This window comes from Mobula hypostoma, chromosome 5, assembly GCF_963921235.1.
Source record: "Mobula hypostoma chromosome 5, sMobHyp1.1, whole genome shotgun sequence".
NCBI classification, from domain to species: Eukaryota; Metazoa; Chordata; class Chondrichthyes; order Myliobatiformes; family Myliobatidae; genus Mobula; species Mobula hypostoma.
Window position 1 is genome coordinate 169805557 of NC_086101.1, and position 26046 is coordinate 169831602.

Genomic DNA, 26046 nt, shown 5'->3' on the forward strand with positions numbered 1-26046 from the left:
TGGTCAAAAAGATTATTGCTCTGCATAATGTACTTAAGTGATGCTAGACGCATTAGTGAGATTGTCTGTAGCTGGATACTGTAATGCATGGTTTCCCAACCGACGTTCTGTGAGAGATGATGATTTTTTAAAAAAATACTGTTCTTTGAATTTTGTGCAAAGCGTAATGTTAGCGTTCATGTGGTGGGCAGTGACTGAGCAGCCCCATTCACCATCTCATTAGAGGTCTCTCAGCCTAGTAAGGCAGTGCACAGCAGGACCGTGTTTATTCTCAGTTTTCAACTCAAGATGGGGGAGGCCGATGATAATTGATGAGTGCTGTATTGCACGGAGGTGAGGATGGTAGTCTGGTGAGGAGCATGAAGTGTGTTTTCCGATCATTGAACGGACTCACTGAACTGTCAGCTTCTCCCTTCCGAATTACCTCCCCCAACAGGCCACCGACTGACTTATGGGAGCAAACAAATTCTACTGATGCAGTAGAAAACTGGGGGGAAATTTTCATTCCAAAGGAGGAATTTTTATGCACCACAACTCAGCTGCTGGCTTGCTGCTTTGCTGATGTTGCAAACATTGCCAAAGGTGGATTGTGTAGGTTAGAAGTGAATTGTATGTGAAGTACTCTTTTTTTTTGTGTTTTCTTGTTTAGTTATTTATTATGCCGTTCTTTTTTATATTTTATTAACCCTATTCCATTGTGCTTAGTTTGTGACAAAACAACTTACAAATGCAGCAATGACTGCAGCAAAACTGAAGACACTTAACAACAAAACACGACCATATGACACGTAAAAGTGCTGATTATTTTAAACGGCTATTGGAATTTCAAAAGGAACAGTAAAGCTTATAATTAAAATCAACTTACAACCTTTATTTTTCTAAAGTTAGGCTTAAATAAAGTCCCACTTTGGCTTAAGCCAGTTATTTAACAGAAATTTATGTTTTCCTTATGAGTTTTTAAAATATATGAAAGGGAAAAAAGGAAATTAATTTCAAAAGGGTATGCTAAGCTTAACTACCTGTTTTTTTTCCCCCAAAAAAGTTAAAAATTAATTAGTTCTCTACTCAAAGGAGCATTGACAATTATTTTTAGATTATTGTAGCTACTACCTACTGATCACACTAATGTACTGTGAGCTGTAGATATCATTATTTTTACGCAGGGGTTCCTTGAGACCTGAAAATTATTTCAAGGGTTCCTCCAGGAAAAGGTTGAGAAAGGCTGCTCTAATCAATGAATGAAAAGTAAATGCTGGAAGTGCCCAGCAAGTCAGACAACTTGCAACATTTGAAATATTGTGTACAATTTTGGTTATCCTGCTAGAGGAAAGGTAATAGTAGTAAAGGTAAAAGAGTGCAAAGAATATTTACAAGGTTGCTGCCAGGACCCATGAGCTCAGTTATAAGGACTTCATGTATTGAAGCATAGGAGACCATAGGATGACTGTAGAGGTGTATAAAATCATTGACGGGCATGGATAGGGTGAATATATACCGTCTTTCACAAAGGAAAGGTCATTAAAAGCAAGAGGAGATACGTTTATAGTGAGAGAGGAAAATATAAAAAAGCCCTGAGAGGCAACTTCTTTATATGAGGATGGTGATATATGGAACAAGCTGCCAAAGGAAGTTATTAAGGTGGGTGTAATAGAAACATTTAAAGGACACTTGTATGGTTACATATTAATGTTATTTAGTTCGATAGATGCTGCCTGACTTGCTGAGTTCCTCCAGCATTTTGTGCTTGTTGTTCTAGATGGTTACGTAGATAGGAAAGGTTTAGAGAGATATGGCTCAAATGCAGGCAGATGGGGCTAGCTTAGATAGCCATCTTGGTCAGCCTGGATGAGTTTGACCAAAGAGCCTTTCTCTGTGTTCTATTACTCTATGATTCTACTTTTTCTAAAGGATGTTTGGTTTTGTGTAGAGCAATGCCTACCACATCAATATGATTTAAAGTCTTTCATACTTACTGCTTACTTCACTGCTTTTTCAAATCAGTTGTTCCTAAATTTCTTTTTTTCTAATCCCCTTTTTGCAAAGATTTGTTGTTTTGGAGCTCCACTCATGCTATAATACATACTGTTAAGATTACTTCTGCAAGCTGCCTCGTCCAATTCCCATATCTTTTTTGTATGGTTGTGCCCCAGTTTGAAACTCATGCCCTTGGTAATTAATAGTCTATGAATAATATTGGGCCTATGGCCTTACAGGGAAATATTGCTGGTGCTGAAATGTGAAAAGAGTCATAGAGCATGGAAATAGGTCCCTTGGCCCAGCGAGTCCATGCCAACCATGATGCCCATCCAAGCTAGTCCCATTCACCAGCATTTGGCCCATAACCATCAAAACCTGTCCTATCCGTGTGCCTTCCCAGAAGTTTAAAAGGGTAAAAGTTGTAATTGTGCATGGCTCAACTACTTCCTCTGACAACTTCGGCTACATAACATATCACACTGTTTTAAAAAGAAGTTGTCCCTCAGGTTCCAACTAAATGTTCTCCTGCCATCTTAAACCTATGCCCTCTAGTTCTTAATTCTCCAGCTCCGGAAAAAAGACTGACGTTCACACTATGTACAGTATGCCCCTCATGATTAAGATGACAGGAGAACATTTCTGTAAGGTCACCTGCCACTCTACTACACTCCACGGAAAAGAGTCCCATCCTGTTCAAGCTGTCGCTGTAACTCAGTCCATCAAGTCCTGGCAACATCCTTATAAATCTTTTCTGCAAAACAAAGCAGAAAATGCTGTAAATACTTAACAGATCAGGCCAAGAAAAGCAGCTGTTTCAGGACAGTGACCTTTCATCGACTTTGTTTCTGCCTGCATAGATGCTCCCAAGCTGACTGAGTATTTCCAGAAAGGGCTCATTTGTTTACTTTATGCTCAATCATAATTGGTTGTAAAGAACACAATACTGCTTGCAAGTTCTTCTTTCTTTATTTCAACTTTTGGGCATCCTTGTCATCATTACAATTAAGGTATAGGAATGCCATTTCCAGCAAATAAGTTACTTTCCATTTCCTGGTGTGATCTAACCCAGTGGTCCCTAACCACTGGGCTGCGAACCGGTACTAGGCCGCAAAGCATGTGCTACCGGGCCGTGAGGAAACGATATGAGTCAACTGCACCTTTCCTCACTCCCTGTCACGCCCACTGTTGAACTTAAACACACACGAGGTCATTACCCACCCGAGGACATCAGTCGGTCATTAACCTACAACTACTTGATGAGTGAAAAACAAATGTTGCTTCAGAGTTTCTTTGGAAGAGATGGTAGAGGACATAAAAGGCTTAACGATGATGATAACGCAGAGACAGCTGAGGCCGAGAGTGCAAAAAAAAAGAAAGCTTCCTTCAACAGAAAATACGAGTCGTACATAAAATATGGCTTTATTGCGACCGGTGACTCGCACGGTCCAAGCCCCCTGTGTGTGATATGTGGAGACAAGCTGTCTAATGAGGCAATGAAGCCCTCAAAACTGCTTCGGCACCTTGAGTCCAAACACCCTGCACTGAAAGACAAACTCGTTGAGTTCTTTGCGCGGAAAAAAACGTGAGCAAGCGGGACAGAAGCAAGTGCTGAGAGCCACCACCTCCACAAATGCTGCTGCTCTGAGAGCATCGTACTTAGTGGCTAGCCATATTGCTAAGGCTAAGGAGCCTTTCACTGTTAGTGAAGAATTGATTCTGCCTGCTGCCAAGGACATGTGCCGTGAACTGTTGGGAGAAGCTGCAGCTAACAAGATGGCACAGGTTTCTCTTTCAACTACCACAGTTTCAAGGAGAATCGATGACGTAGCAGAGGACATCGAAGCACAGCTTTTGGAACGGCTTAACGAGTCTGGTTTCACTACCCGAGTCAAAGAGGTCGCTCCTGAATGCCAGTCTACACACTGTCACACACAGGGAAATGCTGGCTAGCTGAAAAATGTCACCTGATCTTAACAGCGTATTGAGTGACATTGTTGAAGTTATCATCACATCAAAGCAAAAGCCCTGAACTCACGTCTGTTTGAGCAGCTTTGCGAGGAAATGGATGCAGAGCACAAATTGCCTTCTCTTACATACTGAAGTCAGGTGGCTATCAAGGGGGAGAGCCCTGGCTAGGGTTTTTGAGTTAAGAGAGCAGCTACAGAGATTTCTTTCATTGGCAGCACACTTCAGTGACGAGGAGTGGATAGCAAAACTTGCTTATCTGTGTGACATCTACCTGCTCAATGAACTTAATTTGTCACTTCGGGGGAGAATGACAACTGTCTTCAAGTTGGCAGATAAAGTGTCTGCTTTCACAGCCAAACTGGAACTGTGGGGACGGCGAGTGGACAGGGGCATATTTGATATGTTCCCAACATTAGCTGGGAATTTGGGAGCAACTGAGGCTGCACCGACCTTCTCACAGCTGGTGCGCGATCACCTAACTTCGCCATCGACAGAATTCGAGCGTTACTTCCCAACCGCGAATGACCCAAGACGTGCAAAGAAACGGGTCAGTGACCCATTTGTGAATGTCCCGGATGAATCATCCATGTCAACGCGGGAAGATCAACTCCTCGAACTTGCAAATGACGGTAGGCTGAAAAGTATGTTTGACCGCATTCTGGATCAAAGTCAGGGCTGAATATCCTGAGATAGCCACGAAAGCACTGAAAACTTTGCTTCCATTTCCAATGTCATATCTCTGAGAAGCGGAGTTTTCTGTAATGAATGTAACGAAAACTAAATTGCGGAATAGACTGGACATAAGGAACCCCTTATCACTTATAATTGATTTATCACTATATTCATGTGAGGAAAATATGCGCTGTGTGTTTAATATTAAATTCGTTAGATTAACCCATTTAGAAACAAAATTGAGTGTATTAGCCACTGGTAAGTGACTTATAGTTGACTCATCACCTATATTCCGGGCGTGATTAACACCTCCCCCCCCCCAGTCGGCAAGAATATTGTCAATACTAAACCGGTCCGCGGTGCAAAAAAGGTTGGAGACCCCTAATCTAACACGAGTGAAGTGTAAAAACTTGACCTTTGTTATGAATATTTTTCTATACTTTTGTGCCTTATTAATTATTCCAACTGTTCCCTGGTCTGTGAATTGAAAATATTCTAATTAATGTTAGTTTCCTTTCCGAATGTTTCAGGCCTTTCTGAAGAGACTGGAGGCAGTGAAACCAACTGTTGGACTAAAACGCTCTACTCAGCTGTATGACTACCAGCGGCAGATGTCATTCATGGAGTCCTGTTCTCAACAAAGCAGGCCATCAACAAGAGGGAGCATCTCAAGTTAGTATATTTACACCATTCCATATGTATACAAATACACACATCCATCATATTAATTATAATGTCATCAATGGTTTGAGAAAACCTTTTGCTTGAGCACCCTATTTTCTAATGACTAGAAAGTAATACAATTTTCATTATATTTTAGTAATAATTTTAAATTACCTTCACATCTTTCCTCATCTTTTAGGACTCAGTTCAAGATCATCAGTCCACAAGACATTCACTAATTGAAGTTACTGAGATTCAGTTAAGCTACTCATCTGTTTTGATCAGCATGGAGAAACACTGAGCTTGTTGTTTCTATTGAAGTGGCCACTGTATGTTTGAGACCATTCATAAATTGTATTTTTAAACAAAATCCTAGACTCAATGTTTCTGTTGAATTGATTGTATTGGAAATGGTATTGTTATATATCAGCTAATACATTTTGTACAGTGATCTTAAACTTTTTCTAATTGAGTATTACGTCTTTTTCTAATAAAGTGTGAAATTTGTATTTTTCTGTTGTAAAGCACTGTTCTTGAAATTTATTTAACTGATATTGTGACTAGACTAAAAATGCAATTAAGTATAGTTGCATTATTTATTTTGGCTTGAGCAAGTATACCTATTCTATAAATCTCATGGAGAACCTGTTTTAAATTGTACTTCTCCAGTTGGAACATTTTGGCCTTAAAGAATATACCTTTGACAAACTCGTGTACTGCATTCTAATGCCAGCAATGAGATTAACATCAGTGTATAGAATGGAAGTGCAGTTCATGAGGTAAATATGCAGTTGAAGTAAAATAAAGTTTCAATTTTTTCCCCTAAGATGTGGATAAAACTGCCAATATCTTAAATGTTTGCACTGGAGAAGTTGTTTCTGTCCAATAGAGATCCTAATTTTATAACCGCGTGGATTTCCTCCCTACTTCCAAAGATGTACCAGTTGGTAGGTTAATTGGTCATTGTAAATTGTCCTGTCATTAGGCTATGAGTAAATTGGGAGATTGCTGGCTAGCACAGCATGAAGGGCCAGAAGGGCCTACTCCATGATGTACGTCAATCAATCAGTAACTAAATTTAGATTAGATTAGATTAGATTATGAGAACACTCAGTCCTCTCAATAAACAGTGTACAAAATGCTGGAGAAACCAGTAATAAGCAAACCATTCCATGGGCAACTATACCAATAACAAATTCAACTACAGCTGCAGATCCAATACTAAATGTTTGAGGGTGCCATATCTCAGTTCAGAGAGGCATTAATTATCTCTGTTTAATAAAGTAACATGTAGCAATTGTAAATTTAAAAATGTATAGCTCTGGTGTTGATAACATCATGCTTTGTTTTAACAGGCAAAATAATTTTTGATTTATTTGTAAAGTTCTAACATGGGCATATGACATTCCGAAGTGTTCCATACATAGTTACTGTTTAGCAATAAAGATTGAGTACCCTTACCGAAATTCCAAAATCTAAAAACATTCAAAATCCATTTTTGTTTTTGAATGCTGACATGGTAAATTCGCATCACAGACAATTCTGAAAAGTGAACACATACTGTATGTAATGAACAGTTGTTAATGAAAAATAGGAAAGCACTGCATAAAAATTAAGAAAAATTAAGATCTTCATTGTGTGTTAAGTGGATTCATCAGTGCCGGAGTGAATTATGCTGCTTATAGGTAGGCTGATCATGAAGCAAGCAAAGATCTATCACAATGAACTGAAAATTGAAGGTTATTGTTTCATGCACAAAATTATTAAAAAATATATAAAAGTACCTCCCCTCACATTGTAGTTGTTGTGGCTACTTGAAATCGATGGCAGATATGAAGCCAATTGCAGCCCTGATACCTGATGTCTGACACTGTCAGGGCAGTCATTTAACTGACGATCTGTGGTGGATCAAACACTGTTACGTCCGACTGGGCTCTGAATGTGGACTCTTCATTCTTAGAACTTCTCACCAGCTGTACATAAGCAGTATGTGTAATGTAGTTGGACTTCATGTTTAGACTTGGGTCCCATCCCCAATCTATCTCATTATATAGATACAAGTATTTTTTTAAAAAATCTAGAACACTTTTGACCCCCAGCATTTCAGATAAGGGATACTCAACCTGTATTGAAATGTGGATGAAATCAGCAAAAAAATTGAGTGTATCTGTATGGCAACAGTAATGTGTTAATTGTTAGATTGCACTGGGTAATTTATAAAACATTAGCACTACTTTTCAGTGTATTTGATCGCATTCTATTATTGAGTGTTAATAAATGCACAACAAATACATTTAGGAAAAGTTTTCAATAAGCAATTATATTAAGTACAAAACATCTCTGCTGCATTCCAGGGAACTCGTACAATAAAAATAAAGCTGCATCTAAGATAAAGATGTTGAAAGTTTATCAAAATAATGCTCTTTTTAAGGCAATATGATTCATCAGTAATTCCTTCCAGTTAAATTATGCAAATACTTCTATCCAAATCCACTTGATAAGATTATGCTTGCATTAGTTAAGTTAGCAATTTGTAAGCTATTGGAAGCATGCCAAGAAAGTGTTATAAGAGTGACAAATCTCCACAGTCTTCCCTCAGCATCCACAAAGGAGAATTTTAAGTTAGCTGTGTCCTGCCATGTCATCTGTTTTAAGCCTGCAGATGCCTTAACCATAAAAATGTTGGCATCTCTGTCAAAGCAGCTGTCTGTTGGTGCCACACAATTAATTGTATATAGCTTTAACCTTTAGCATACTGATAGAGCAAGACCATTGAAGAGACAGAAATTTAAGCTAGAGACGAAAGTGGAAATTTCTATCGAGCAACAAACTTTGCTATGCTTCCATACTAAGATATATTGGAAGATCTACCATTTACTCTTGCCCACTTGGCTCCAGGATTTGTGGATCCTGAAGATTCACTAATAGACAACATCATACTTGACACAAGTGATTACATTACTACAGTTTTGGAAGATGTGAGTAGATAGCAGGAGCTTATAAGACTTTGGCTTTTGTTTGCTACTCTCAAAGCATGAATGTATCGAGGGAGGAGGGTCTATATTGTTAAAGGTATTTTTAAACTAGTGTATAATTTTCACTCATATGTGCCATTAAATATATAATTACACGTCAAATAAGTCCATAATAATAAATGTGATTTTGGTTCAGTAAAGGCAATATGCAAAAAATAAAATATGTAGGTATTATTAAAAAGAAGTTAAACAAAAAAGCATTTGCAAAATGCGGTAATTTATCAGGTTTCACAAAACGGGAGATTTTTCCTGGTATTTTAACATTTCTTTCCAATTTTTAGTTGAGAGAAAATTCAAAATAAACAAATATTCCCCAGAAAGTGAACCTGAACAAGTGTTCTGATCTTTTTTCTCAGTCATCACATTTTATCTAGCTCTCCTTTGTGAAGCTGAGTAAGTTTGTGTTTATTAATCATCAGTAATATGATCTATTCTCCGTCATTACCTTTTAGTTGTTGGGACAAAAGCAAATATTTCATTGAAATTTAATCTTTCTGCCCACTCTTAAGAAGTTATTAATATGATTTTAAATTTACCTGTAGCATATCCAAGAATTTCAGTGTCAGAATTTGTTTCAGGGCAAAAACATTTAGTTAATTTGTACACATTGGTATTTGTGATTCAAAGCCATTTTCTTTGCTATGTAGAAGTGGACATTTGTAAGGTCATATTTTGATCCTTTAGATAAAAATGAGCTAGTCACTGTAGTCATGGTCTACCTAGCTCATTTTGTAAGAGAATTTCCTCGACTTCATTACATAGGAGTATGTAATTTAACTCCCTATTCTGCTCAGCACTAGGCTTTTTTGTTCCATAACCTTCCCTCAATAATATACACAAAACTTGACTTTGTCTTGAAGCTTTAATTTTGTACAGCGTGCACAGCCTGTAAGAGAACATGTTCCACATTTTTGGTGGCACCTATTAAAAATGCCTTCCTGTTGTCACTGCTAGCTTGCAAGTCTTAAACCTGAGATATGCCCTGTTCTGGATTCACCCCTTCCCAATGGAAGGCATAATTTATTTAAAATACAAAACCCCCTAAATTAGATCTACTTAATTTTGTTTCGGATTGTAAAAGCCTGAGCAATTATGGCTCATCACGAATTGTACTTGAGACAGCGTTGAGCCATCTTGAAATTCTGTCATCTTTGTGATAAAACTACTCCCACAAAGGTCTTGGGTATGGAGTTTCAGGGTTTACACCCAGTGTCAATGAAGGAGCAGTTATATGTTTCTGAGTCAATGGTTTGTAACTTGGTGTTTCTCACTGGCCCTGTGACCTTGACATAAGCTTCAGAAATCCTGTTGGAGTAGCCTAGATGATTAATTACAGTGCACGTGCAGATGATACAGACTGAAGCCATGGTGTGATGGAGGTCTGGAATGAATGGTACCTCTCATTCCTACTTAAAAAATGCATCAATTTCTATCTACTTTTAGGTCTGGTTATCAATTTGATAACTCTGTACTGCCTAAAACTTTATAACGAGGCTTTCTTCCGCTGAACACCATATACCATATATAGTCTAACTAAGGTTTAATTAAGGCTCAGTAAAATAAGGTAATGCTTCCTAACTTGATTTCTAATGTATTTGTGATAAAAGTCCTCTTGCATTCTTGTTCCCGTTCTAAGCATAAACTCTTCATGTTAATTCCTAGCTACCTAGCTATTGTTAAAAATGGAATGTAAATGTTTGACTTAAATGTAAAAAAAAGCAAATTACTGACATGAAAATGTAATGTCCTCATTAACAATTATGCTGTGGTCCACAGAGACTCCAGTGCTACAGCTTGAATTTCATTTCAAGTTGCTTTGTCTCTGCTGCAGTGCATGATCAAGAAGTTAATATAAGCATTAGCTCAATTCAAGACCAAAAGTTTTATTGAAAATTGTATACATGAGGCAATCTTAATAAATACTTTTGATTTAATTAGGACCATAAATAACATTTGTTTCAGTTAGGATCAATGCTAAACAATGTGCATAACAATTGCAATTAGAATATAACTATCCCTATACTACAAGTACTAAATACAGAAATAAGTCACCAGCCAGGGAAAAATAAATGGTAAACTCCTAAATAAAACATAGAGTTGGCATGGGGATTAGGCTATGGAATTTAATACATAGATGACAAACCCAAAGGGTGACTATAAATTTTAATAATGTTTTAAGCCCTTTCACATTCATTGAGTCCCCAACCTGCAACTTTTTATTCTGACATCTGATTTCTTAATGGTACACTCATCATTGTTAAACCATTATCTTACTACAATATAGTACAGTTTTTGTTTCATTTTAAATAATTTAAAATGATAAAGAAATGGGTTGGTAGAAGCCACTGGATCTTAGACAAATTTTTTGATTTCATCATACAGTACCAGAACAAATGCACCACCCATTCCTCTCAATACATTTGACCAAGCACCTTTGAAGAAAGCTCTCGGTCCTTCATCTTTTGTAATCTTTCTCCAGCAATCGATTGTGCCCGCATACATAATATCAGCTGTTAAGACATCACAATAGCAATGTTAGAATATGTATTATACATAATATACCGTTTGTTTTCTCTCTGAAGAAATCAATCTGCTAAACTGAGTGCATACAGAGCTTTATCGATGATACCCAAGTAAAATTTATACCTATATGGTCATGATAGTACATAGAATAGTACAGCACAGTACAGGCCCTTCGGCCCACAATGTTGTGCTGACCCTCAAACCCTGCCTCCCATATAAGCCCCCACCTTAAATTCCTCCATATACCTGAATCTGCCTCCACCACTGACTCAGGCAGTGCATTCCACGCACCAACCACTCTGAGTAAAAAACCTTCCTCTAATATCCCCCTTGAACTTCCCACCCCTTACGTTAAAGCCATGTCCTCTTGTATTTAGCAGTGGTGCCCTGGGAAAGAGGCACTAGCTGTCCATTCTATCTGTTCCTCTTATTATCTTGTACACCTCTATCATGTCTCCTCTCATCCTCCCTCTCTCCAAAGAGTAAAGCCCTAGCCCCCTTAATCTCTGGTCATAATCTACACACTCTCAACCAGGCAGCATCCTGGTAAATCTCTGTACCCTTTCTAATGCTTCCACATCCTTCATATAGTGAGGCGACCAGAACTGGACACAGTACTCCAATTGTGGCCTAACCAGAGTTTTACAGAGCTGCATCACTACATCGCGACTCTTAAACTCTATCCCTCGATTTATGAAAGCTAACACCCCATAAGCTTTCTTAACTACCCTATCCACCTGAGAGACAACTTTCAGGGATCTGTGGACATGTACCCCGAGATCTCTCTGCTCCTCCACACTACCAAGTATCCTGCCATTTACTTTGTACTCTGCCTTGGAGTTTGTCCTTCTAAAGTGTACCACCTCACACTTCTCCAGGTTGAACTCCATCTGCCACTTCTCAGCCCACTTCTGCATCCCATCAATGTCTCTCTGCAATCTTCGACAATCCTCTACACTATCTACAACACCACCAGCCTTTGTGTCGTCTGCAAACTTGCCAACCCACCCTTCTACCCCCACATCCAGGTCGTTAATAAAAATCACGAAAAGTAGAGGTCCCAGAACAGATCCTTGTGGGACACCACTAGTCACAATCCTCCAATCTGAATGTACTCCCTCCACCACGACCCTCTGCCTTCTGCAGGCAAGCCAATTCTGAATCGACCTGGCCAAACTTCCCTGGATCCCATGCCTTCTGACTTTCTGAATAAGCTTACCGTGTGGAACCTTGTCAAATGCCTTGCTAAAATCCATATAGATCACATCCACTGCACTACCCTCATCTATATGCCTGGTCACCTCCTCAAAGAACCCTGTCAGGCTTGTTCAACACCATCTGCCCTTCACAAAGCCATGCTGACTGTCCCTGATCAGACCATGATTCTCTAAATGCCCATAGATCCTATATCTAAGAATCTTTTCCAATAGCTTTCCCACCACAGACATTAGGCTCACTGGTCTATAATTATCCGGACTATCCCTACTACCTTTTTTGAACAAGGGGACAACATTCGCCTCCCTCCAATCCTCCGGTACCATTCCTGTGGACAACGAGGACATAAAGATCCCAGCCAGAGGCTCAGCAATCTCTTCCCTCACCTCGTGGAGCAGCCTGGGGATTATTCCATCAGGCCCCGGGGACTTATCCATCCTAATGTATTTTAACAACTCCAACACCTCCTCTCCCTTAATATCAACATGCTCCAAAACATCTACCTCACTCATATTGTCCTCACCATCATCAAGTTCCCTCTCATTGGTGAATACTGAAGAGAAGTATTCATCGAGGACCTCGCTCACTTCCACAGCCTCCAGGCACATCTTCCCACCTTTATCTCTAATCGGTCCTACCTTCACTCCTGTCATCCTTTTTTTCTTCAGATAATTGAAGAATGCCTTGGGGTTTTCCTTTACCCTACTTGCCAAGGCCTTCTCATGCCCCCTTCCTGCTCTTCTCAGCCCCTTAAGCTCCTTTCTTGCTTCCCTATATTCCTCAATAGACCCATCTGATCCTTGCTTCCTAAACCTCATGTATGCTGCCTTCTTCCTCCTGACTAGATTTTCCACCTCACCTGTCACCCATGGTTCCTTCATCCTACCATTCTTTATCTTCCTCACCGGGACAAATTTATCCCTAACATCCTGCAAGGGATCTCTAAACATCGACCACATGTCCACGGTACATTTCCCTGCAAAAACATCATCCCAATTCACACCCGCAAGTTCTAGCCTTATAGCCTCATAAATTGCCCTTCCCCAATTAAAAATTTTCCTGTCCTCTCTGATTCTATCCTTTTCCATGATAATGCTAAAGGCCAGGGAGCGGTGGTCACTGTCCCCCAGATGCTCACCCACTGAGAGATCTGTGACCTGACCCAGTTCAATACCTAGTACTAGATCTAGTATGGCATTCTCCCTGGTCGGCCTGTCCACATACTGTGACAGGAATCCGTCCTGGACACACTTAACAAACTCTGCCCCATCTAAATCCTTGGAACTAATCAGGTGCCAATCAATATTAGGGAAGTTAAAGTCACCCATGATAACAACCCTGTTATTTTTGCACCTTTCCAAAATCTGCCTCCCAATCTGCTCCTCTGTATCTCTGCTGCTACCAGGGGGCCTATAGAATACCCCCAATAGAGTAACTGCTCCCTTCCTGTTCCTGACTTCCACCCATACTGACTCAAAAGAGGATCCTGCTACATTACCCACCCTTTCTGTAGCTGTAATAGTATCCCTGACCAGTAATGCCACCCCTCCTCCCCTTTTTCCGCCCTCTCTATCCCTTTTAAAGCACTGAAATCCAGGAATATTGAGAATCCATTCATGCCCTGGTGCCAGCCAAGTCTCTGTAATGGCCACTACATCATAATTCCATGTATGTATCCAAGCTCTCAGTTCATCACCTTTGTTCCTTCTGCTTCTTGCATTGAGGTACACACATTTCAGCCCTTCTACCTTACTGTCTTTACACTGTTTATTCTGCTTCTCTTTCCTCAAAGCCTCTCTATATGTTAGATCTGTCTTTACTCTATGCACTTCTTTCACTGCTCTATCGCTCTGGGCCCCATCCCCCTTGCAAATTAGTTTAAACCCTCCTGAACCATGCTAGCAAACCTACCTGCAAGGATATTGCTCCCCCTCGAGTTCAGGTGCAACCCATCCAATCTGTACAGGTCCCACCTTCCCCAGAAGAGATCCCAATGATCCAAAAATCTAAAACCCTGCTCCCTGCACCAACACCTCAGCCACGCATTCAACTGCCATCTCCTCCAATTCTTACCATCACTGTCACGTAGCACTGGCAGCAATCCTGAGAACATCACCCTTGAGGTCCTGTTCTTCAGCCTTCTGCCTAGTTCCCGAAACTCACACTTCAGGACCTCATCCCTCTTCCTGCCTATGTCGTTGGTCCCAACATGTATCACGACTTCTCGTTGCTTTCCCTCTCATACCAGGATGTCGTGCACCCGGTCAGAGACATCCCAGACCCTCGCACCTGGGAGGCAACAAACCATGCAAGTGTCCTTCTCACGTCCACAAAATCTCCTGTCTGCTCCCCTGACTATAGAGTCTCCAATAATGACAGCTCTCCTCCATCCCACCCTTCTGCACCACTGGGTCAGACTTAGTGCCGGAGGCCCTGCCACCGTGGCTCACACCTGGTCGGTCGTCCCTCCCTACCAACAGTATCCAGGACGGTAAACTTATTATTCAGGGGAATGGCTAACAGGGGTGCTCTGCACTACCTGTCTGCTCACCTTCGCTTTCCCCCCTCTGACTGTTACCCAATGACCTGCTTCCGATAGCCTGGGTGTGACTACCTCCCTGTAGCTCTCATCTATGACTGCCTCATTCTCCCTTATGAGTCAAAGGTCATCCAGCTGCTGCTCCAGATTCCTTACATGGTCTTCCAGATTGCCCAGCCGCATGCACTTCTGGCAGATGTGACTCTGCGGGAGAGGGGCGTTCCCCCAAGACTGCCACATCTCACATGAGAGGCACATCACCGTCTCAGGAGGCATTGTAAAGACTAACTGCGAGCAAGCTTGTCCTCCGCCTCTTCTCGTTGAAGCCTCTCGAGTCAAAGCCTCAAAGCTCCACTCCTTCACTGGCCCACTCACTCACTGGCCACTTTGCTTGAGCCATCCCTCTATTTATCTGTTTGAGCTTCTCAAAATGCTTGGTCACCTGACCTCGACTGCCCAATCAGCTGCTTTCTGCTGAGTCTGAGCTATTCAAATCTTGATTGTCTAATCAACGGCTTTCTGCTGATCTATTCAAATCTTGATTGACTTGATTGCACAGACCAACTGCCAAAACTGCCAGAATCTCTCGAGTCAAAGCCTCAAAGCTCCACTCCTTCACTGGCCCACTCACTCACTGGCCGCTTTTTATAATACTTCATAAGAATTCACAATAATGAATGAGGGAATAAGTATAAACTTTTAACTTAATTAAAGAGCCAAGTGGAAGAATATTTTGAATGATTTATAACTAATTGTAAAATGTAATAATTATGTAATTGGAATGCTTACAATTAACACTTGGACTCGAGATTTTGTAATTTGTTTTGATACTGAAGCCAAATTATCCTCCTCTTGTTTATCATCCATATCCCTCCATTCCCTTCATATTTAGCTGTCAAATACACCTTAAATGCAAGATGAAGGCCAAATCTAATGGTCATTTTTCAAGAAATAATCTAGTTGTATATGGTGTTTCAGTTTATATATTGAGATGTTATGATTCCACTAGTCAGAATGTCTTAACTTATTTAATAAATCTATCAAATGTGACTCGCACCCTTTGCTAAATCTTTCATTATTTTGTTGTGTGATTGTAAATATACACAGTTATATTGCATGTGAGAAGAAAATAGTGTTTGGTGTAAATTCACTTAATTATGTTAAAGTACAGGAATTTAAGATTGAAGTTAGTAGATTTTTACCTCAGGAATGCTTCAAATTCAGTTCAAAGTGAAGCAATATTTTTTAAAAAGCAATATGCTTTTTGTATTGTTTGAAAGATATGCTAAATGAGACTTAACTCTTGAGGTTTTAGGTCTTCAGTTAAGAGCACCAATTTTGCTGAGAAAAACCACAAAACTTTAGAGATAAAAGAATAAAGAAAAATCATTTAGTCTGCACTTGTTCTTGCTGTGTTGGGATCAGGTATATCAAGAAAGTCTTTAGAACTGTAGTTAATCATCTTTCAGAATGTGTTCCCATCACCAATAAAGTACTTTGAAGTGAAGTCGCTCTAAGTGGAGAGTAGCAACAGCAATAACCAATTCGAGACAGCAGAATGATGGTAACCAAGATTCTTAGTCAGGGTAACTGAAGAATAAGTATTGTCCGTGAGAAAGAAAAACCACATTTAATTTTTATTTCTTGTGACTTGATTAGATGCTTGCAACCATATTTTAAGTGGTAGCTCTACTCTTGACCATGAGGGTAAACATAAGACTGCAGTCAAATAAAAAAGGACTTGCTTGATAAGGGCCAGAGAAAGGACTGAAGAGTCAAGTACATTTTAAAACAATGCAACAATTGAAAATAGACCTGGTACTGTACATTTGCATCAAAGGTTGTTTCTAGAATATGATGGTAAATATAAAAACTGTGCTACGGTCTATTCATGACTGAAGCTTCTGGGGAGAAATGGAACAGTTATTATCCCTCAACCATCAGGCTCCTAAACCAGAGGATAACTTCTCCCAACAATGAACTGATTCCACTATGGACTCTATTTCAAAGACTCTACAACTCATATTCTCAACATCATTTACTTATTTATTATTATTATTATGTTTTCTTTTTTGCATTTGCACAATTTGTTGTCTTTTGCACATTGGTTGTTTGTCCATTTTTGTGTGCAGTTTTTCATTGATTCTGTTGTGTTTCTTTGTATTTAGTGTGAATGCCCTTAATAAAATGAATCTCAGGGCAGTACAGTATATGGTGACATATAACCACTTTGATAATAAATTTACTTTGAACTTTGATGAAGGGTCTTGGCCTGAAACATCAACTGTTCATTTTGCTCTATAGAAGCTACCTGACCTGCTGAGTTCTTCAGCATTTTGTGTGTTGCTGAAGTTTCTGCTGTAACCAGGACATGGAAGAGAAAGCCCTTTAGCACCGGGTTCTTTGGAGGTGAATTCTCTTCCTGGTCTCAAAATAAAAGTTTGGACCTGCCAGAGCAGCAGTATTTCTACCCGTTGTAACCGCTGCCACATCAGAGACATACAACCGTTTTTGGTGTAAGGAAGATGCTTAGCTTAATTTACAGTAACTGTTTTTCAAAGGATTATTATTGCGGTAATTCTGATTCACACGTACCTCCTTTCCGACCTGACTGCATCATCATCCGCCGACGGACCGTGTCAAATGGATAGGACACCAGTCCCGCCGCTGCTGTGACAGTTTGTGCAATCATCCAGCTAATCAGAATATGCACGTTCTTGGGATCTGGCAACATACCTGATGATTACAAACAAATGTATCATTGTTAATTCGCCAGATTACTTAAGGTTCATAGACTGCCTACTACACACGTTTATACACAGGTCTTTCAGCTGTTACCGTGCTGGGGGAGGGGGGAAATCGTGCTTGACGGGCACAGACAAATGGCGGGAAGAAGGGCAAAGCTTTAGCTTCTTTATTGCTCTCCCCTCCAGCACGAAGTTGCTATTCAGTTGTACAATGATGGTAACCTCCGGGAAACTGACACCATGAGCGCAGCTGGTCGCTGCTCCTTAGTTGGCAAGATTCCATTTTGTTTAACCATTTAATTCCTCCAGATCTGATCATTTATTCTTCATCCAAAGTGCAATCTATCCCGTGACCTCTTACTCTCCATTTTAAAGCTCTGAAAATGCACGCTTCACGACAATAGAATTAAATACACGAATAGGTTACAATACGCTTTAAAAAAAAAGTTCTTTGCAGTTAACCCTCCTGGTCATGGAAAGCGGACAGCAATGAATCAGTTTTACACATTTTAAAAAAGGCATGGATCATCTTCCAGGAATCTATTAGTCCACACGTAAGACAAACATCTTCCTCGACAACTCCCAACAAATTTAGTTTCAAGTGAATGCTCCAGAAATTCCCTCTTTTGACGTGGGTGTATGTCATCTTCCTTCCGTACATTTAATCATTAGTAAACTTTGTATATTATTTCTGGAGATAAAAACTCTGGTGAAACCTGACAAGATTTTATTAATAAGACTTATGTCTGTCTGAGTCATTTTGACATTAAAGATGTTTCCTATAGTAAACCAGAGGGTACAATACAAGGGCGTTCCTTTAGAACAGGGATGAGGAGGAGTTTCTTTAGTTAGAGGGCGGTGAAGCTCTGGAATTCACTTGCAACGAACGGCTGTGGGGGCAAAGTAATCGAGTATATTTAAGCGGAGGTTAATAGGTTCTTGATTAGTAAGAGCGTCAAAGTTTACGGCGAGAAGGCAGACGAATGGGGTTGAGAGTGATAATCGATCAGCCATGATGGAATGGAGGAGCAGAGTCGATGGGCCAAATGGCCTAATTATGCTCCTATGTCTTATGATTTTTATAACGTATAACCCCTTGAAACCCAAAAGCTATCTAAAAGTTACGCAACTTAATTTGGCGTGGTTTTGAAGGATTTTATCCGGCTTTAGTAAAGGTAATTTATCAGACACATATTGTAAACAAGAATCAGTTGGCATTAACAGAGTGCATTTGACTATCTTCCGACTCATTCACTCCAATCCCAAGCGCTATCTTACCTTTTGCGGTATCATAGACTCCAAAGTAGGCAGCTCGGTATATGATGATGCCTTGGACAGAGACGTTAAATCCCTGGTACAGGCCTCTGATGCCGTCTGATTTAAAGATTTTCGTGATGCAGCTGGCCAGGCCGGTGAACTCCCTCTCGTTCAGGGCTTTGCCCACATCAGCTGCCAGCCGCGTTCGGGCGAAGTCCAGCGGGTACACGAAACACAGGGAGGTTGCTCCAGCCGCTCCGCCCGATGCCAAATTCCCGGCGAAGTAACGCCAGAACTGCGTATTCTTATCGACGCCCCCAAGGAAGATTTGCTTGTACTTGTCCTTGAAGGCGAAGTTGAGGGCCTGAGTTGGGAAGTACCTGATCACATTGGCCAGGTTTCCACGCCAGAAAGATAAAAATCCCTGCTCTTTGGGAATGCGCACAACGCAGTCCATAATCCCCTTGTATTGTGTTTCTGATGTGATCTGTTTACTGGCATGTTGGACCTGAAAGTGTTTAAAAAGAACAGTAAATCATAACTCGCAATTGAAATTTGCTGCCTGTGATGTTTTTAATATGTTAAATATAATTTCAAATTCAGCCGCACATTAATTTATAATGGAAAATAATTCTAGGAACGAGGAATCCACGTCAAAATATGAGGCTAGATCGGCCAGAATGGATTCCGGGAGTACGGAAAGAAGGAATCTCTGTATTCACCCACTGGGAGTCTTATCGTGCACTTTATACCCAATGAAATCATTCTCAAGTGCAATCAAATGTGGGAAAGCGCAATCAGGTTTGGCATTCCAAGCTACCGTAAGCAGTGGTAATGGTGACAGGGAACGGCACAGCACGGTAATAATCCCTTCGGCTCACAGTGGGCGCCGACCTTTTCGCACGTCTATCAAAATATCTCTTAAAGGTCGTAATTATATCTGATTGCACCAGTACCTTAAACCTCTCTACCCCCCCCCCCCACTTCCCCTCTCTAATAACTCTACACTTCTTGCTTTTGATACCTCTACCATGGGGGGGGGGGGTAACTTTTATATTCACGGTTTTCTTAATCGTTTATACTTCTGTCAAACCTCCCCAGAAATTCATGAATTGGATTGGGCATAGAGGGCTACGGTACAGGTGTAGGGTCGATGGGACTCCCCAGAATAATTGTTTGGCGCGGAGGAGACGGGCCGAAGTCTGTTTCTGTGCTGTAGCATTTTATGACTTAATAACTCTATAACTGCACACAATAGTCCAAATGTGACGTAAACGGTGTTACGTAGAGTTGCAACATAACATCTCAACTCGTATATTCTATGCCCGGGCCCCTGAGGCTTGCATAGCATAGGCCTTTTTAGCGAGTTCTCTCGCCTACTGTGTAGCTACTTGCAGTACCGACTGCTCACAGATCTGTTCAGCACAGTGTATATTACATCATATATTACAGATATCACATCTCTATTTGACTCCCCAAAATGTATCAACTTGCACTTGACGACATTGGATTTCATCTACTAACACTCCACCAAATTTCCAATCTGACCTATATCCGCTAGGAGCCTTCGACAATCTATCCAAAACAAATCATACCTCCTTTAAATTCCAGTATTTCAGTGAAACTGCTTAAAGTGGGATGAAACAATTCTTAAGTAATCTAAATTACACTCATTGCATGGTATTAAAAAGAAAACTTTCTTAAAGGGCAGATTTAGCCTTTCCCCACAATATCGACCGATATCGGGCCTGCAATTTGCGCACGATTCTCCGCCGACCCACTTCAGCTGTTTGGTAGGAAAATCATCCTCGCAACATCTTCCTTTCAATCGATAACCTCCACTAATTAAATATCGACCCTGAGGTCAAATGGAAGCTAATCGCCACTTAAAGATGTCATTGCTTTGCAAGACGGGTATTCATACAACCTCTTTTTCTGCTACCGAGCAGTCCAGATCTAGTCTCTCACGTGTGCGATTCAGGAAACGAGGTTGACATCAGGGATCGTCTCATGGATTGAATAATTTTTCCCATTAAATGTTTACGTCCACAATACCGATAAACTGCAATGACGGTGTACAGCCATGCTGCCAAACTCCACTTGGAACGTAGAGTCTTTTCAGCAAGTTCCCTCGCATGCTAATACAAAGAAAACAGCACCCAGGTGTCGACTGGAAGAGTTTTCCAGTCTGTCTGCTTGGATATGAAACACGCGAGAGAAGTCTGCACTGCCTATATTATTTCTAAAGGGATAATTACGGATAGTTGCTTCCGAATAACTGAGAGACTATTGGGTGAGGGATCACTGGCTCCAAGCGATGGGTTAGGTGTAATATACGAAATGCAATGGTCAGTTTACCCACAGCACATAGTAATGTTATAATGGACAGGTATGGTTTTTACAAAAAGTCACCGAAACCCGGGGAACACTTCCCCCAATTCCGGATGGCGTCTTAGAAATGCTCAGTCTCTCTGACAGTGCAGCGCTGCTTCAGAATCAGTGAGCTCAAGTGTCTTAAGAAATGCTCAGTCCGGGCAACGTAAGCTGATATTTGGGAGCTGAGACGAAGGGACAGTAGGGGTCCCTTCAACTGGGATGGGTCTAGACTCAGGAGGATGCTGATCAAGACGAAGGGAGGACTGGAGATCGGTTCCAGATACAATTGATGCAAAGTACGCGAAAAATGGATGCAATAGTATTTCGTTCAAGCTCGCTATCAAACTTCGTTTGCCAATCGTCTATTTGAATTGCGTTGAGATGGTTTCCTAGATTTGTTATATAAAAGACAACTTTGATACAGTCTAAATCGGCCAACGATGCTTGCTCTGGGCCGCCTTTCATAAAATGCAACGAAGGAACTGAAATGTTGGTTCGTGCAAAACTAATTTACAAATTATAATGGTTAAATCAATTCATGAAGCAACATCCTTTAATTCAATCCCAGTCCTTTTGCGGGGTATCAATTCAAACCATACACTAAAACGGAGATACGGTCTTCGAAAACAGAGGCCAAATCTGACCGAAGCGGTGGGGTTTCCGCTGTCTTTGGTGTACCTCAGATTCCACACTCATCAACAAGCAGGACTTTATCGACGAAATATCAGGAGTTGCGATATCTTTATGATCACCAATGCTGCTTTAGGTAAGTTGGTTTATTATGGTTACATGTACGTCTTTTCGGGCTTTTGTATCTTCTCCAGGTGCGTGCTGGAGAAGAGAAAATGTCCGGAGTGGGAGGGAGTCTTTGATTGAGGGTGGCTGCCTTCATGATGAACTGTATCTTGTTTTACGGCGGTTGGCATCCAGCTTAATGGTGCATTACCGCATTCATGATGAACTGAGTTCTGTTCACAACTTTTGACGTTCATTGGGGTGACGGCATTCGCAGGAATCTGAGTGGGGGGCGGGTTTGAGCGACCAATCATTCATGGGTTTGAGCGACCAATCATTCATGGTTTTGCTCCACCTGCAGTGTAGCCGAGGATGTGATTTTTTTTTGTTCCCATGGAATGATCAAATGTTGCACCATTTCTCATTCCCCGTTTACTCACCCAGATTTAAACAATATTAAAGCAAATGTGTTTAGTTGCGATCCAATGCAAATAGGGTGACTTTATAATAGCGCGAAACTTTTCAATGCGCTGTATACTTTTAAAACAATATCTAGGTGAGATTTGCTCTCCGAATTTAATTAAATCCTGGAGAATCTCCGGTGCCAGTATTATTTGTGACCAATCGAATAATTATTGTCAAATTAGGTGAAAACTCCAAGCAGAATCCAACAAGTTCAACTACTGCCCAGAAGTTCTACAATTAATTGTCTTCAACGCACAGCTACTCTAAAAGTTGTTTTCAATAACCGAACTGGGCTTCTGCGAGCGCTTGATTCTATAACGAGACACTGGAAGGTCATGCAGTGTGTCAATGAGACACACACTGGTTTCTTTTTATAGCGCACTTAGCCTGTGAGGGTTCTTCACTTGCGCTAGCCGGTACTTTTGCAAGCTCCTTTGAGTTTCAATTATCCTTGTTCCACGGCAGTGCCCTATGTCGCAGGGCAACTCATTTCAACCGGCTTTGAATAAGCCTCGACGTGGCAGCTCCGTTGTTTAGACTCGACCCCGTCCCTACTCGTCACTTACCTGTAACAGTAACTTCACCCGTTCGATGGGCGCCACTGCAGTCTTGGAAATGGCAGCGGCAACCCCGCCGGCCAGAAAGTCCTTGATGAAGCTGATCGCGTAGTCACTCATCTTTACGTGCGGCGAAGACCTATCTGGCAGAGAAACACAAGGGGACTGATATCACCAGCCTCCCAGGATATTAGCGGCGGACCAAATGGACGCGTCGACTCTTTCACACCTAATTTAAGCGCCTTCATATATCGCGAGAGGGAAACAGGCGAAACAACAACTGCGTGGGGGGCGGCAAGAGCGCGCATTGGTGCTACTCAATAAATTTCCTGGGTCACAGTTCAGAAAAGAGGCCATGGTTGTCTAAAGAAGACATCAGAGTACATTGGGGACATTTAAAGGACACGTTTGGAAAAAGATCACGCCTGATCATTGCAAAGTCGTGACCCTGTACTTCAAACTTAACTTGTTGCAGGGTCTAGATTGAATTTAACTGGCCATTTCACGACCAATAATATTTTAGAATTACTGCTTTGGACTTAAACAATTAGTAAAATACCTAAAATGCACAGATAACAAGTGAATGGACGAGGGATCTACTTTGATGCAGTAGTTGGCGTACCATGTTTAAGTTTTTCTGCTTGTGATAAAGTAATATACAGGACTTTCGGATCGCTGAGATTAGGAAGAGAGGTGACCCTAATCGGGGTTCGTTCTCATCCAGTGGTCGAACCAGGAGTGTTGCTGTTTTATTCACTTTCTCGCCTAGGAGTTATACACAGTATAAACTTATTGCCATTCCACATGCGATAAATGGAGCTATGATAGCAAGCCTTCATTCGCCGCCACCTGTTTTATCCGATAAGCATTTTGGAACTTCAAAAAATAACTTTGTAAGATATTCTCAGCTCACCAATCACCACCACATTAGAAACATTTATGTACGAATTCGAATTAACTGCGCAATATGGGTAACCTTAGGTAATTTCTAAGTAAGTACATGTTCGGCACAGCATTGTGGGCCGAAGGGCCTGTATTGCGCTGGGGGTTTTCTATGTTTCTTTGTTTCTATAGTTTGGAAGTTCGTTTCGTTGCCGTTTTTGATTCTCGCATTTAACATTACATTCTGCGAACACTGAGCAGCATTTGGAGAAGGGTCAGCCCGTATTTGGTGTTAAGATTGGTCTCGCAACTCCGAGGTATCAGACCTATAAATGGGTCTGCGATACTAGCAGAGAGGAGAGGTAATCACACTGCAGGTGGAATATGGATTTTCATTGGAATTTGGTAACGGATTTTGCAGGCGAAACTAGGCTGAAGTTAACATAGAATATCATCATTTGAAATTAATGAGCTTATTTAAGGGCAGACAACCTGTTCTGCGATAAATACATTGGTACGTGAATAAAACACAGGCGTTCAGCGTCTCTCAGCATTAGAGTTTGTATGTTTCAGGATAATGCGGTCTGAAGAAAGGCTTTCTTTGGCGATATTGGGCTGGTGTTGCATATGTACTCAAACGGCATTGCATTATAGAGTGAAAAGCTTTTCCTTGCGATTAGTTAAACAAATCACGTGATAGTCCCAAAAAAATGTCTTAAATGACAGTGCCTTTGCATTAGCCCTAATTATCCGGGGGATTTAAAGATAATATCTTAGTTCTACTATGACAAAGGTCTGCTGCGGTGTTAAAATCTGAGGTATTTATCTTCTCCGATCGATGAAACAGTGCCCATACAAGTCCAGGTGGCCAGCTTTCTTCTTGACAGGGTAGCGATGCACAATATTGCACAATGGCAACAAAGATGGAGATATGGCCGGAATCCTTTTCACATCCTTCGCTCTCTGCTTATCTTTTCTACATTACCTACAAATATCCAGGGATGTTCTCAGGAGGAAACATGTCGTTAAATGTGTTGAGGTACTGTACAGCTTTTGACACATACAGTAATATGGCTAATAGGTCAGATTTGAACAGTTACAATTCAAAACAAATGTAGGGGCGGACGCGGAAGAAAAGGCTAAGAACTTTAGGGGTGAATCAGGAGACGTTTAATGTGTTGACAGACTTTGCCAAGGTTCAGAGAATAGATGGAAATGAATGGAACCAAACATAGGCACATGAGAGGGGGGTCTATAAACAGGTAATGTGTCAGTTCAGGGTCTGTAGCTCCTGTTAGAAGTTCGCCACTTACGTGTTAGATCGTTACTTGCACGGAAGGACTATCGTAGTATTTTAATGTAGTATATCAGAATTTGTAAAGACGTAGTACTTACAGGCATGATGTGTTTGTTGGTGTTGCAAGAATGCACCAAGTTGAATAGGGATAACTTTTGGGATCTGTACACGGGATCAGAACCAGATCAAAGCAAATAATGTCATGACAAGTGAATGGCCATGCAGTACTTACTAATAAAATTTTATATGCCTATTAAAGCATCTAGGTAAAACATTCTGAGTAATTAGCCAAATATTGAAGGTGGTTGAGAAATAGACACCACAAAGAGTAGGGCCAAGAGTTGGAAAGCCCGGAGGAAAGAAATGGGCTGTATATTTGATAGTGACATTGTCTTCCATACACCAATTCTTGAAATCAACTGCAGACTAAATAGGTACTTTTCAATGAAAGGACTGCAAGCAATTGTGCCCATCAGATTCAATATTTATTTCTCAGATGAGAATAACAAAATTAGAATTGCTTCAGTTGAAACTCATATGAAACATGTCTAAGAATTATCAGTATCTGCAAAGGGATTACAAAGTAAGCTTATTGAAAGCACAATAACCCAAATCTGCATTCCGGTTCACGGTCTGGTCCGTCGACTCCTTATTCCGGGTTTTCCTGTTTTCCCTTGTTTCATTGGGTGCCTTAATTGAGGCAGCTGATTCTCGTTTGGGCTGGCACATAAATACCTCTCAATCCAAGGATTCCCAGGTGGACTGTTCCCTTCCCCTTCCTTCTGAAGCCTTGCCTGCATCCCCGTCAAGTTCAACTGCTGTGTGAGACCAGAGCCTTGCCATGCCAAGATAAGGAACTATCTATCATTGACTTTGGAACTATCTCTTTGTGTCCCCGTGTATAGTGTCTGTGTCTAAGAAGAGTCCCGGCCCTAGGTCCTGTTCCCAAGGAGGGGTCCCAGCTCTGTGTTCTGTGTTCCTGTGTTCCAAGACTAAGTCTAGGCGCCGTGTTGCAGCCCTGTCCAAATCTGAGCTTCGTGTCCTCATCTAGTTCTGGTGCCTCACCCAGCCCAGTGCTGTAAATTCCTCGTCCTGTGCTGGGGTACCTCATCCTGTCCTGTAGCCATGTCCTGTCCTT

The 26046-nt window shown here is 41.0% G+C and overlaps 2 protein-coding genes across 2 annotated transcripts in view; one reads left to right on the forward strand and one right to left on the reverse strand.

The window, feature by feature from the left end:
• The window catches only part of cfap97 (cilia and flagella associated protein 97), a 46357-nt gene extending 37790 nt beyond the window's left edge, over positions 1–8567 (forward strand). Inside the window, exons 3-4 of the mRNA XM_063049393.1 lie at positions 5148–5289; positions 5480–8567. Coding sequence (XP_062905463.1) covers positions 5148–5289; positions 5480–5523 — 186 coding nt within the window. The 3' untranslated portion in view covers positions 5524–8567. The remainder of the gene's footprint in view (positions 1–5147; positions 5290–5479) is intronic.
• Positions 8568–10177: 1610 nt separating this feature from the next.
• slc25a4 (solute carrier family 25 member 4) lies at positions 10178–22949 on the reverse strand. The gene is made up of 4 exons (XM_063049395.1): positions 22739–22949; positions 18618–19104; positions 17188–17328; positions 10178–10825 (listed from the first exon to the last, which is right to left on the reverse strand). The coding sequence occupies exons 1-4, from the start codon at positions 22847–22849 to the stop codon at positions 10668–10670; spliced, it is 897 nt and encodes a 298-aa protein (XP_062905465.1). The 5' UTR covers positions 22850–22949; the 3' UTR covers positions 10178–10667.
• Positions 22950–26046: the final 3097 nt, after the last annotated feature.